This window comes from Candoia aspera, chromosome 2 (assembly GCF_035149785.1).
Source record: "Candoia aspera isolate rCanAsp1 chromosome 2, rCanAsp1.hap2, whole genome shotgun sequence".
NCBI lineage: Eukaryota > Metazoa > Chordata > Lepidosauria > Squamata > Boidae > Candoia > Candoia aspera.
This window is the reverse complement of record NC_086154.1, coordinates 178,413,729-178,429,013: the sequence shown is the minus strand read 5'-3', so window position 1 is coordinate 178,429,013 and position 15,285 is coordinate 178,413,729. Positions and strand designations below refer to the sequence as shown.

Genomic DNA, 15,285 nt, shown 5'->3' with positions numbered 1-15,285 from the left:
GAATGGCAAATGCATCATGGGTAATAGACTTCATTTCGCTATAGTTTGACTTACTGGTCCAACCTGCATCGCAGCATAATCAATCTCAGCAACAAAAGCTAGTACCTAAGGGATAACGGGAGGACTGTTCTAAATATTCACCTTCAGTTCTATTGTGTTTGTCAAGAATCTTTTTTATTGTTAAAATTGTCTGGATTAGCTACCATGTCATTATGCATGTCAATTTGAGATTGTATAGGCCTGCCTTTCTAAACTGGCCCATCAAGTCACCACCTGAGAATATTCAGAAGAAAAGTTAAAGATGTCCTCAAGTCAAGCTCAATGCTTGATGACTGTATGGACTCATCCATGCATTTTTCTTGGCAATAGCAAGAAGCAGTTTGCTATCCTTCCAGGATGTCTTTTCTATTTCATAGTCTGGCCTCCAAAACCTGGAATTCCCTGGTGATTGTCTATCAAAGTACTAACCAAGCATGACCCAGCTTAGCTTCTGAATCCAGAAAAGATCAGCCAAGTGCTGCCAGCTGCTGAAACACATGCACGTGCACTCGTGCACACACACACAGAGAAGAAAAACCAGTCTAAATGAACCCTGGGGAAGTGGGAGATCTCTTTGAAAATGTGAAACTGTAGCTCAGATATTTGGAAAAGCACTGCATCTGGGGAATTCAAACAGATCTTTTCTACTCCTAGATCAGGAAATACTTGTAATATTGCTTTCAATCTGTTTTCAGAGTGATATTCCCACTATAGCATTATAAATGCTATAGCAGTAAAACAAAACAAATAATTAACATAACTTCTACGATCACACTGAGGATTTCATTAGGCACTTACTTTTACATCTTAAATCCAACATTTCCCAAGATCCATTTCTGGTGCAAACAGAATGACTTTTTGTGCCTGTGGAATAGAAACCTTTCATGCAGTTGTATTTTACGGTGCTTCCCAGTTGAGAAGTTCCATTCCATATCATGTTTGAGAAAGATAGTACAGGAGGTTGGCCACAGGTTATTTCTAAATGGGATAAGAAGGAATTTTAATTAAGAAACACGTTTCGCAATATTACATCATGAGGGTTTATTCCTTTATTTTAAATGGATTCTTTAACAGTGCAATTTCTCCACTGTGTTCTATAATTTGTCCTGAAATCCCACTAATTGTGGCAGGCAGGGTGTGGTGAGGAGACTGCTACTGTAAAACTCCCCTCTAATTCCTACTTGGAGGATGTTAGACAGCTTTGGCCAACAATAATCTTCCCACTTTGGGACTGTATTTTTAGGATAAAGTGGGATCAAAACAAATTTAAATAAAATGAATAATATCAATCAGAGGTGCACAATTTTACAGCTCAGTTCTGGTGGCCCTAATATTAGCCTCATTTAGACATTTGTTATCTGGAGCCTTCAAGAACTCCAAATAAACTCTCCCCCAACCAGTGTCATTTCAGTGACATTGGCTATGGGTGGCTGATACACATACATTCAGCATAAATGTCTGCAGCACTGAAGCCACACTGGTTTTCATATGAAGTGATAATGAAAACAATATATGAACAGTTGCATATATGAAGGTTTCCATGCTGCAAACACTTACATTCAATGGGTGGATGGCTGCAACAGCCTGCTAAGTAATATTGGCAGGAGAATATGGTTGTCTAGATAAGGAACATCTGAATGGGACTCTGCCCACAACCAAAGATAAAATGGAAACTAAGAAATAACGATTAGAATGGATGGGATGAGAGTCATCTACCTAAAATGTACTTTCATGTAACCATTCTGATTCTAAACTAGTACTGGTCGCTGTTATCAGGAATGAACAACTTGACAATAGTCATGAGACTTTTTTCCCCAGCAAGAGAATTTTATTTATGCTGGTAGAAGCAACCTTCTGGTACCATGACAATGGACAGGATGTGGGCAAGGCCATGTCAGTATCTAGCTGGGGAATGAATTCTCTATTTTTTTCTATTGAGGGGGAGGGTGTTTTTATATATTCAAAGTATTAACTGTATGTTAAGTTATATGCTAGTTTTTCAGCATTCCTGCCTCAAAATGACAGGAAATTGTGTCACCAATTTTGGACAGCTATGGTAAAAAGAGGCTCCACAGGCTGCAGAAAAGGTTCAGAGATCAGATATGGTCCTGAACTCGGAGCTGATATTTGATTTTATTCACCTGTAAGGAATACTTGAATGAAAGTTACAGACAATATGTTTACCTTTGCATTCAAAAATAATGTTTTCCCAGTTGCGAGAGATTTTACATTGTGAAAAATTATGCTCTCCGAAAGACTGAAATCCATTTCTGCATTTATAGTATATTGTGCTCCCTAAGGTTGTGCTGTTATCCCAGATAATGTCTGTATTTGGTAGCCACGGTGGTTTTCCACAGTCAATTTCTATAGGGACAGCAGATTAAAAAAAAAAGATGAGCGTTGAAAGTTGAACATACATCAAGTAGTTTAATAAGTAGCTACATCTCTCATTGATTTACATCATTAACGTCATATAAATAGATCTCTGCTAGTGTAATGGGACTTCTGTTTTCCACTTCTTGCTTCCCAAATCTGCTCAGGAAGATCTGGGGTATAGAGAGAGAGCTGAAGGGGGGTATTTCACCAGCATTATCCATGCCACTGATAAACAAATACGAATGGCTATAAACCTTTGTTTACTCAGTGTGTTCATTTAAGAAAAGGCAGTAGCTGCTTTCCAACTGATGAATGTATCGTTTATGAGAACCCTCAACTGTGACTACGGGTCACTGTTGTAACACTTCTTTCTTTTTTTAAAAGAGAATACATAAATTCTCTTTTTTCTGTTTTTTAATATTCTTTTTAACAGAGATAGCAAGGAGAAGCGCACACACAGAAGTTACTTTTATTTCTAGCTTCTGGGTTCAGTTGGATAACCAGGTCAGTGTTGGGGGCAAAACTCTCCTCCGTGCCAAAGACATCTTTGTCTATTCAGCCAGCAGGAGACATCTCAAAGGACACGTCAGACTGAGACTGCCATGCCATCAATTGGAACCACTGACCTATTTGAATTCCAGAACTTAGAAATCCAAACTCAGATAGAACTTAAAAGAATGTATGAAAGAAATGTATTAAAAATTGGAACTGGAGATCTTAAAAAATTGAATTGGGAAAGAGGAGAAGAAATGAAGGTAGAATTTAAAAGACCGAAGACAGACAGAGAGAATAAACAGCATGCTTATCAGTTAGAAAGGGAGAGGTTGTACCGGTGAGTGTGTTCTAGTACAACCAATCCAACACACCCAGAGTTCCTGTAGAAAGGTAGAGGTTTCCAGAATATAGGGAGAGGGAGAGTCTCACTTCCGAGACAATTTGTAAAGGACTTGTCACAATTACAAGGGGAGAGGAGCAGGACAGATGGTCCAGAGACCTTGTGCTAGCAGTATAGTTTTAAGTATATTCAAGGGAAGACAAGCAGAGTATGAATGCATTGTCCAGAGGCCTTTTGAAGAAGCCAGTGGTCCATAGGAACTGTGAGGCAAAGTGGATCCAGTAATGGAGGAATAGTGTCTACCACATAGGCATATAAGTTCCTCTATTGGCATATTCTCTGTATAATGTGTTCAATGTCAAGTCTAAGCATGATTGTCTACTTCACAGGTACTCCTAAAACACATATGGCAGTCTCAAGTCAGCTGACCTCTTAAGTCTCTTTTAAAAGGCTGTATGTGTTCTGTCTGTAGCCTGCACAAGCTACTAACTCAGGCACAGAATATCCTTCTTATCTGGCAGATTGCAGACGTCCTCAATCCACATCCACAAGTAAGGCATAGCTCCTACTCATGTACACAAGGAGTCAGTTTTCAACCCCTCTCTACTGGAGATAAAAAAGATAATTGATCATAAGGCTCATCACTGATCATTTTAAATCTTTTTTTAAATAATTTTTATTGAAGAAATTTTAACAAAGTAAAAACCATAAAAGAAAATAAAGATAATAAAGAAAAACAGTAAATAGTGAAAAAAGAAAAAAAGGAAGAGAAGGAGAGAGAGAAGGAGAAGGAAGATCATAAACAAGCATTTTCCAATTTTCTTGATAGTGATTATAAATACATTTATATTTTGCCCTCTCTCTAAAGTTATATCATAATTTCCTTCTTTCCTTAAGATACCCTTTCTAATCTTCAGACCCATAAATCTCAAGTTCATTTTTCTCTTTCTTCAGCAAAAAGTCCATAAGGGGTTTCCAGTCACTGATAAATGTAATTGTTGAACTTTTTCTAATCAAACAAGTTAATTTTGCCATCTCTTCTAGTTCTGTCATCTTTACCAACCATTCCTCTGTTGTGGGTATTTCAGAGTCTTTCCATTTTTGCGCATATAATAGTCTCACAGCAGTAATCATATATAAAAATATCTTCCATGACTCTAATTGGCTGTCCATTAATCCCAGCAAAAAAGTTCTGGTTTCAATTGAATGTTGATCTTTAAAATTCTTTGTATCATTATATTTATTTCAGCCCAGAAATTTCTGGCTGTTTTACAAGTCCACCAGGCATGATAAAATGACCTTTCATGTCCACATTTCCAACCTAAATTTGAAGTACCTGTATACACCATAGAAATGTTTCTGGAGTCATATGCCAATAGTACATCATTTTACAAAAATTCTCTTTTAGATTATAACATAATCTAAATTTCAATCCTTTTAACCACATATTTTCCCACTGTTCCATCAGTATATTGTGTCCAAAGTTCTTAGCCTATTTTATCATACAGTCTTTAATTTGTTGTTCTTCCGTTTCAAATTTCAATAAAAGTTTATGTTTTAGCAATTACATGTTCATCATGTGTATATAGTTCAACTTCAAATTCTGTCTTCTGCTGCTCAGTTCCAAATGTCCTATTATCTACTTCAAATATTTCTCTTAACTGTGCATACGAAAACCACTGAAAACTAAATCCCAGTGCAGCCAATAGCTCTTTTGATTTCGTCTTATTTTCTCCAAGTGCCTGATCTAACTCTTGATAAGTTAACCATTTTTCTTTACCTGCTGTTTTTTTCTGTAAAATGATTCTTGTGCTGAGACTCATAAAGGTATTCTCAGGCACAGTCTGGGTTTATACCTGTATTCTCAATATGGCACTTCTAATATAATGATTCTTAAAATCTATATTAACCTTAACTTTATCATACCATAGAAAACCATGACATCCGAACCTCAGGTTGTGCTCTTCTATAATTCTTTTATTTCTCAGCAAAATCCACACTTTCATCCAAACTAAGCAGCAGGCTTGAAAATACAATTTCAAATCAGGCAATCCCAGTCCACTTCACTCCTTTGCATCTTGAAGTATTTTATATTTAACATCTGTCACTCAAACAAACAAACAAACAATACTGTTTCCATTTGCACAGTATTCTAACTGGAATTTCTTTAAGTACAATCACATCTGCATTGTTAATCTTCAGTCTGATAGTTAAGTGCTCCGCAAAATTTGATCTCTGGTCTTCTTTTTGACAAAGTGCACAAGAATATCCCATGGTACATTTCTTTATTTTGCAATTGCGTATTGATTTTATAAACTTTATCAATTTCTGCCTCCATATCATCTTCATCTCATCCCAGAAAGACTGAACAACCTTTTCTCTAGTGTCTTCTCCAGGATCCTCTGGAACTGCTCTAAGTCTCAAGCAGAATTCTTTTTCTCTCAGTTCCAGCAACACCAGATTGTCTAGTCCCTCTCCATCTCTCTGTTTATTATTTCTGTTTTACTTTATAAAATTTCCACTTTGTCATTAATTTGTTTAACTTCTCCTATAAGCCACCCTATAGATTCTTCAATTTTTTGTAACTTCCTTCATCTCCTCTTTCATCTTTAAAAAACCTTTTTCCATTCTCTCTTCAAATGCAACCAGCTCACTTTTAACAGATTTGACAGATTCAGATACCTGTTTTCTCATCTCTCCAAACAATTTTTAAAATATTTCTGGAGCAATTCCCTCTTCTGTCAGTTGCTCCAACGAACCTCTTCTTCCTTCACCCTGCTTTGCAGCTTTTCTGGTGATCGCCATTTTTTAAATTCATAATCCAAAAGCAGAACAGCCAGTTTGGTCTAGTGGTTAAGGCTCCAGGCTAGAATCCAGGAGCTTGTGAGTTCTAGTCCCACCTTAGGCCTGAAAGCCGGCTGGATGACTTTGAGTCAGTCACTCCCTCTCAGCCCAACTCACCTCACAGGGTTGCTGTTGTGGGGAAAATAGGAGGAGGAAGGAATATTAGGTATGTTCCCCACCTTGAGTTATTTGTAAAAATAATAAAGGCGGGATAAACAATTTTAAAAAATTACAAAGCTAAGGTAAAAAGCAGGCTTTTCTTTTTTTTTTTTCTCTCATTCGCTTTCTTTATACTCTTAAGGCTTTAATCCATTCTGTCTTTCCATAGTTTTAATGACACAGTCCATCTCCTGCTACACTTAACTGCTTGTTTGGTAAATTCCACCATTTACCTTTACCCTTTGGTGTCAGGCAATGAACATTCCCAGGAAGGTCTGGTCAGCTTGTTTAATTAATTCCGCGTAATGCCAAAAGCACCTTAGCCAAAATCTTTATCTTTCAAATTAATACCATCCCTATTATGTTTATAACTTTCTTAGTTAAAATCTTGATTAAGCTCTTTGCTGTTGTTTTAAAGTATTTTAAAAGTATTATTTTCCTCTTTATTTTACTTTCTGTAATTTGGGAGGAAGGCTGATCCACCAAGAAGTTTTCTTTATCCCACTGTTTTCAAAAACCTCTTTTCAACTGCAAATTGATTATATCCCAAAGTGATTAAGAAACTGAGGGTTGGTGGAACTGTAGCTTCGTTTAAAAGGCTGCGTGTTGTAAGTGCGAACAAGATGTTTCTCCCATGGCCCCCAACCACTCTACTCATGAGAAAACCACAAGACTTCCACCCTGCAGTCACCTCCAGAGGAGCAGCTGTCCAGGGCACATTTTTTTCTCTTTCTCCTTTATCCGGAAAGACTTTCACTGGCCAGAAATCACTGCTGGCTGGAGTTTACTACGCTGCACTGTCCCTGCTACTTTGGAGATATCTAGTCCGCTACAGAACCTCACTCGGAAGCCTTACTTATCATTTTAAATCTTGAGGCAGAACCAGAGCAGAGAAAGGAGTGAGAAGCTAGATATCAGGGCTAGGAAAATGACAGAACTAACACAGTTCTTCTGAGATTTTGATTAAAGTACAGGGAAACAAGCAGAATTTTGCTTCAGATAAGCAAGTCTAGGCAGAAAATTGTGTTAGAATGTTACCTCTTTGTGTGTTCCTCATTAGCCCTTATTGTCTCTTCTGCTTATTTTTTATAAAAATAGAGGATTTTAGGTAAACTCAGCTTTCCTTTTTATTCCGACCTCAGGCTGTGACCAAGATGATTGTTTCTTCATTAACATCTTGTGGGCTGAAATATAATCTAAAAGTTGTGTCTCTTCTAATCTCTCATTATACCATCTTGTCTGCCTGGAATGTGACATGTATTTTTAAATTAAGGGTTTACATAAATTAAAATGCTTTTAAATTAAGGCTTGTGTGCATAGTATCCTTTTTTTTTTTCTTTAATAACCTCTGATTTTGTTTATCCCTTGTGAGCTTGGTCAATCTCCAAAAATGGGTAGGGTTGGCAAAGAAGGAAGGGCTGAAGCCTCTAGTTACATGCATTTATGCTATAAGCCTAGGAGGCTACATTGTAAGAATTCTTTCATTTTTTTCATTTTTACCTTTTAGTCACCCTAAAGGTAGCACAGAAAGTGAGAAGTTTAGCAGGAGGGTGCACAACAGGTTTAGAGGGAGGGTGCCAAGATAGGCACATAGTAGAATAGAAGTGGTGGTGGTATGAACTACCAAGCAACCAAGGGCGGCGAGCAGGGCTAGGATGTGAAGACCCAGAAGGTTTTTGAAAGAGGAGATTTTATTCTAAGAGCTCAGTTGTGCTGTTATATCCATTACTTCGATAAAAATAGTACAAAGGGTTTCAGAAAGCTGCATGAAATATTCTGAAAGTAGCTTAGCATTAGCCATATTCAGATATCATGATATGAAATACCCGTAGGCTCTTGCATGTTCTATTACTCTTCTCTCTTCTAATATAGTTACAATTAGGAAGTGGGGAAAAAATCATTTCTGTTTTGCTTAACCACAGCTTGTACAAGAATTGGTTCTCAGACTGATAAAGATTCAAGTGACTGTTATTCAAACAGCCAGCAGCAGACTTCCCTGTTATCAAGAAAGAGAGCCACCATGCCTTCAGTTCACAATAAGGCTCTGAGAAAGAGATTCAAAAAGTCTTTGCCCTAATGTACACTAAAAGAGATTGGTTCCATACTGAAAATTAGTTCACTTGTTGGAATTCTTATATCCCTATTCCTTTCATCTGAATAAATCTTGCTAAAGAAAACTCTGTGAGAATTATGTTTGGAAAAGAATGACTTTCAGTTCAGGCAGTTCCTCAATAGCCTGACAATTTGTCATATTGACTGGATCAATAAACCGCCAACTATTGTTAAAAGTTAGCATTGTGAACTATTAACTATCAAAACAAAGGCAGCATTTAATTTTAACTGAACTGGACATAAAACATGGAATAAAACAACTGCTTTGCTTAAAACAACAAATCAGGTCAATAGACATATTCATGTGAGAAACAAGTTTTTTACCATCACTTTTCATATTTAAAGTTCCGTTTTTGCCATCATCCTGTAATAAAGTCCATATGGAGTATGCATTTGGGAGAGGAACTAATCCTTGGTAAACCGAAAGACACTTAACAAAACAAAAATCAAGGTTGCCGTTTTGTAGAGATTATGAGTTGACAACATCCTGTGTCTATCAGTAAAAACACAGCATAGTTGTGTAACAACAATAACCCAGTAGGAAAAGGTATCCCGTATGCATATTTATTTATTTTCTTCATCTGCATTCCATTAAAAATAATCAAACAGCTATTTTAATATCCCTTCAGGGCCAGCAAAGGCCTTTTTTCCCTTAAGTTTTCTAGTTACAGCTTTATCCTATTAACTAGTTTATGCAGATTTTGTGCTTTATAGGCTTAGCTATTTTTATATACATTTAATTTTTTTACTTTCTGAAAACTACCATGAGAATACAATTCAAGTGTAATATAAAAATGGTATGTAAACAAACAAGCCTGGATCAGTAAGTCAGAGCAAAAAAGTAAACTGTAAGACATTTATTAAAATTAATTTAAAAACAACACTGTAAAAGTTGTTTTTAAAAATAAATACAATAAATAGAACTGATGTTATCATTAAGCAGAGTGAGGTGATTGCCTCAGGTGGCCAATGCTGAGAGAAGAAAGAAAAGGAGTGATCATAAAATACTGTCTCTGCCCCACAGAGCCAGCAGTGACCCTATTTCCAGGGCTGCAACTAGGGGGGGGGGCAACCTGGGCATGTGCCCCGGGCACCATGCCGGTGGGGTGCCAAAATGAGCGCTGGGGGGGCACCAAAATGGGCACGGAATCCATGTTTGCCCCAGGTGACACAGACCCTAGTTGCGACCCTGGCTATTTCAACCCTGCCAATGGGATAGGATCCTCTCCTGTGTGGGAAGGTGAAAGTCTACGTTGCAGTTTGTGCTACCCTTCTGTCACAGAGAGATGCTGTCTAATGGCCAGCACTGAACTAAAAGTCAACTGCCAAATCATTTTGCTTCTCTAGGAGAAATTTTGGGGAAACCATCTCTCCTTCCCATTATACTCTTAGGCTAGCCTAGGCAGCAGACAATCAAACAACAGCAACAAGCCAAGATTAGCACAATATCTTAAAACATCCCCTGAAAAAGAGCTGTTTTTCCGCTACTGAATGCATGTTTTTGTTTATAATGTCTACTCCTACTATAGATTAAGAATAGGAAGAACTAAGAATTGAAAGCCAGTCTGGTACAGTGGTTAAGGTGCTGGCTTAGAAACCAGAAGATTGTGAGTTCAACAGTCCTCCCTTAAGCATGAAAGCCAGGGTTGTTGATGTGGGTAACATAGGAAGCAGAAGTATTAGATATGTTCCCTGCCTTGATTTATATATTAAAAAGGTGGGATGCAAATCTAATAATAATAGGTAAACTTTTAAAAAAATCTAGAGGACTTGGGGAGCATAGAATGGTTTTCCTGAGCAGGCACAACACAAGAGGATCTTGGAATTACATGAATTTGGCTTTGGTTTCTATGAGATTTAAGGAAGCCATTTTTTTCAAATACTGTATGCTGACAAGTGACCACTCTCACTGGAATAATTACTTTTATCAGTAGACTTCTAAAATGCTTTCTTTACCTTTGCACACCATATCTGCACCTTCCCACTGTCCTCTAGCATTGCAAACAGCAGTTGAGTTTCCACTTTCAAGGACATAATTAGGCTGACAAGAATAACGAACTTGGTTTCCATACGTGGTTTTATCCACAGGAGCTGAAAGAGTGTTTGGGATAGAAGATGGAGGTCCACAATCCACAACTGCAGCAAAGTGAAAGGAAAAATAAAATTCAAGATGCTTCTCCCCCAAATCCTTTGACTTCCCCAGATCTATGAACCGGAGAGGGAAGTGTTCCTTGAGAAGAAATATAAAGCCCCAAGTCTCATTTTCCTCAGAATCAAATCCTTGGAATGGTCCCAAGTATACTAAACTGGAAGAACCAGAGAATCCCACCTGCTTAAGGAGAAAAGCAACTTTGAAGGGAATGACTTTCCCTTCCCATTTCTCTATTTATTACCCACATGAACAGTTCTTTCCCCCACAGGGTTCAAATCTGTGGCAGACTCAGATTTATTTTGAGAAAAATGGCCATGTGTTTAAATGACTGTTTTTCTTGGTAATATAAGAAAAATTAAATTAAAAATTATTTTTTTTAAGAAATCAAGCATTTTCTGCTGATTTAAATCAATATCTTCTAATTTGATATGTTTAAGTAACTGATAATTAGCAAATAGAAGAAATATGATGTTAATACCACATGTGGAATATAAACATTAAGAACAGAAACAAGATGAACTGACAAGGGGAAAAGGAATGAATACACTTGGTCTGGTTTATTCTGACAAATCCAAAGTAATATACTAATTTTAGTATTGTGTCATAAGGCTGATCCATATGATATCAATACTATGAAATACCAATATATTTTACTGGTACTGTTAAATGTGCAGATGTAAATTTAATTTGCACTACACTCACTGTATAATCAATTAATTATATGTGATTTCAAGCGAATCAGACACAAATGCATCATGCTCAAAAAGTTTAAAATATGCATCATGAAATGAAAACAGTCCATAGCCAAACACTGAAACTGATTGTAACAAGTGCTCTTAAATGAAATGAAAACAGGAAAAAAAATACTAACGATTTATTGTTGGGGTACTTACCTATACATTTTGTGCCATCATTAGGAATAAATACTTTGTGCTTATTGGAAGCCTGGAAGCCTACATGGCAAACACAGTAATAGCCTCCTTGTGTGTTATGGCATGAAGCATGCTCTCCACAAATGCCAGAAAGACATTCATTTTTATCTGACAAAGTATTTAAAATATATGACAGAGATTAATCAAATTAACAAAGAATACAGATAACATTATAATAAGACTAATAGTATTATGTTCTACCAGTGTAATAAAGGATGAAACTATCCTGAGTGCATGTCAGTATACTGCATATACATCTGTCGGCCCTCCTAGGTAAACCAGACAGGAAACACAACCAGATGAGCTACTTCTACTTTATTGTAAGGCTACATTAACAGAATCTTGCAAGTCTGAAAGTACTAATCTCCCGCTCTCCTTTTTTATCACCTGATCAGTTTAGGGTGGATTCTTTCTAAGTTTCTTTCTCTGTCCATTACTCAGTTGTGGGCTCCTCCAAGGTCATTCTCACATTCCATTACAGTATCTGAGCTGGAGGGAACTAGGTAACAGCATTTGTTATAATTAACATGAATTAACAAATGAAAGAAAGATGTCTGTTGTGAGACTGCAAAACCAGCTGAAAAGGGGAGGATGCAATAGATCTGAATAAAAGTAGTCTGATTTTCTGAAGTGGAATTGATGAACACTTCAGGGAAGTGAAGGTTTAGGCTTAACTGTGAATGAAAGGACTAACAAGTATGTCAGAAATTATAAACTAGCGTTATCTGGGTTGTTGTAGGTAAGTATCCACAGGTTGGTGAATGCTGATAATGGAAGAACCAGATATAAGTTTGGGGGGAAATTGTGTGACATTCTTAATGAGTATGTTCCAGGGAAAAATTGCTAGCTGAGGCAAATGTACGGAAAATTGGGCTGGGCCATTTGGAGACCCAAGGATAAGGAGTTGTGACTGGTGAACATCTTTTAAAAAGATCTGTTTGTTTCAAACACAGCTACAGGGGGAAGTGTCAGAAAAGACAAGATAGCAGAAGTTCTGTTGTGATACAAACCACAGCCCTTTTGCACATGTGCACATAAGGGCAGGGATCACATGATGCTGCTGCTTCCAACATCCTCCCAACCCCAATATTGATCTCTTGAATATTAGATAGATAGTATGATACAAGTAAAATAAATATATCAAAGAACAAGGCAGTTGTGTTTGACAGGGAAAATACCATACCTCAGCTGCACAAATCTTGGTGACCACTAGATGGCAGCAAGGGGATAGAGTTTTCTGCATCTCTTTGCTGCCATCTTGTGATCACTTGGCTCTTGCAGTTCAGATAAGGTATATCTATTCTAATCCTTTCTTTTTTAATAAGCTAAGTGATCTTGGACAACTCATCATCTCTCAGTCTAACTTACTTCTCAGACTGGTGAGAATAAACGTATGTGTCTATGTATATGTGTGTGTAAGGGTATCATCAACACCAGCAATAAGCTCCATTCACTGAACTTACAGAGACTCTTTGAGCCTCCTTAAGATCCTGACCACAAAGGATGACAGAACAGTTCATAAGTTTTGCCACCTCAAAAGCCTCCCTCTCCCTCCCTCTCTATTTTTAGATCCATACTGTATTAACTTGTCTTCTAAGAGGAGGAAGCTCTTTCCTTTCAGGCAGTGATGGCAAAGTGAAATAAAAGAACGGAAAGTTGCATGCCAGGAATGATTACCATGCAATTTGTTCAACAAAAATTATCTTAAGGTTGGGAATATGGCAAAGCAATTTTTAATGGACAATTCCTGAGAATAGCAGAGTTGGAAGTCCTGGATCAGGCCTGGGAATAAAAAAAGAAGACATGTGCCCCACTCTCACTAAAGCTCCACCAAAGCTTCAGGCCTTTGGCGAGGGAGTGTGAGACCCCTCCCTTTATTCCATATCTGTCGCACCTCCAATCTTTCATCTTCTACCTTTCTTTTTATGTTTTATTGAGGTTATTGTAATTTCTTTTATTGTTGTGAGTCGGGCGGCATACATGTTTAATACATTATTATTATTACTATTTTAGAAACCATTTGGTGCTGTTGTGCAAAGTCTACAAAAGAGCTTCACAACGTGACACAAGAAAGTACTAACAAAGCACCTCTCTTCAAATCGTTAAAGTAGCCACTTCCTTCCCAAGCTGACAGGGCAGTTTGAGAAGCTGCTCCTAACTGTCTCTGCTGGCATATCCAAGCACAGCCCCTGGTCCACAAGGAAAAAAGGGAAAGCCACGTGAGTGTGCATGGATAGGCATGCAGCGATCCATGGGAGCAGATTCTGAAGCAGCCATACCTTTGGGAGCCCCTACTCTCTGGGGAGGCTAGGAGGTAATGATGTGACCCTCTACCTTATAGGGCTAATTATATATCTGGTAAGGTCAGGGTCTGGTTGTACTACAGCCTAGGCCCTTTCCAGAGAGCTGGTTGGCTGCATCTTTAGGAGGGTATGGGAAGTTAAGGGAAAATGGGTGAAGAGGCTTAAAGGATCAATTCCACCTTTTAAACAACAACAACCACCTCCAACTTCAAGCTGGGTTCAGTCTTACTGTTTGCTGGGAGCCTATGTATCAAAATGGGTACATTAAGCTCAAGGTTTAAAGAATGCTTTTTGCCTATTAACCCCACACCCCATGATGATGCTGGCCATGACCCTGGTCATCCCTGGGAGGCCAAAATTTTATTTATTTATTTTATTTATTATTCAAATTTAATTACTGCCCATCTCCCCCAAAAGAGGGACTCTGGGCGGTTGAATTGCTGTATTGTGGTCCCTGGTTGCAAGGCAGCTGTCTATGCCTGCATGATCTGACTAACATTTTTAGTGTAATTGAAAGCATATTGCTGTAGAACTGCCAAAGTTGGATACAGTTTGTAAATATTCACCTACCATGACAGAAAGTCCTCCCATTTCCAATAAATCCATAATTGCATTCACAGGTGTCTTTGCCATCTTTTTGTACACATGTGGCATTTGCATGGCAAGTGGCACAAACATCAAGAAGTAGATCTCTGGTGTTTTCTGTAAAAACAAAAAAAGAAGAAGGTAATTTAAGATGGGGAGATAACCTGTTAAGTAACCTAGACCATGTTTTTTAAACTGTTCCACAGAACCTTGGGATTCCGTGAAAGACTAAGAACAAAAAAATAAAAAATAAAAATAAAATTCAGTTGAACACAGCTATTTTCTATCACTAGAAATTTGCCTCTTGATCAGGAGTTCCAGGGTTCTTTTTTTTTTTAACTTACCATTTCTGTGGACTGAAATAGCTTGAAAACCTCTACACTAGACAGCTGGCATTTTCAGTGCTGTTATTTTCCCGGCATGTCCTTGCAACCTAGACAACTAGGCACAAGAAACATATGGACTTATACTGAATTCTGGACCCAACATCTCATAAACATCTGAATCCACAGGGTACAGGATCACAACAGACCTATGCTGGTCTATGAACATAAAATTTGATTGACAGACCTAACATCAGCATTCTCAACTGACATGCCTGGGTGGGCCTGCTCTCACAAAGACCTGGGAAATTGCCACAATGATAGTATATATTTTTAAGGGAGTCTAAAGTAGACTGTAAGCAATGGGGGCTTATGGAAAACTGGTCCAAAAGGAGGGCATCTAGGTGAGCTGTTTGCTAACTTCTATACTTGTAATGCTGCTAGGTATCCCACTGAGTAAATTTGAGGCAAATAGGCATGAAAGCCAGCCGGGTGACCTTGGGCCAGTCACTCTCTCCCAGCCCAACTCACCTCACAGGGTGGTGGTTGTGGGGAAAATAGGAGAAGGAAGGAGTATTGGGTATGTTCCCCACCTTGAGTTATTTATAAAAATAATAAAGGCGGG

General features: G+C 37.9%; 1 protein-coding gene across 6 annotated transcripts in view; it reads right to left on the bottom strand.

Annotated features, from left to right (window-relative positions):
- The window catches only part of SUSD1 (sushi domain containing 1), a 55,505-nt gene that overhangs the window by 38,808 nt on the left and 1,412 nt on the right, over nt 1-15,285 (bottom strand). For 5 of the 6 annotated variants that reach the window (XM_063294971.1, XM_063294966.1, XM_063294970.1 and 2 more), the window contains exons 2-6: nt 14,323-14,454; nt 11,411-11,557; nt 10,322-10,501; nt 2,224-2,403; nt 838-1,017 (exon numbers count right to left, since the gene is read on the bottom strand). In XM_063294971.1, the coding sequence (XP_063151041.1) occupies nt 838-1,017; nt 2,224-2,403; nt 10,322-10,501; nt 11,411-11,557; nt 14,323-14,454 (819 nt within the window). The remainder of the gene's footprint in view (nt 1-837; nt 1,018-2,223; nt 2,404-10,321; nt 10,502-11,410; nt 11,558-14,322; nt 14,455-15,285) is intronic. The other variant, XM_063294973.1, reaches the window with a different exon arrangement.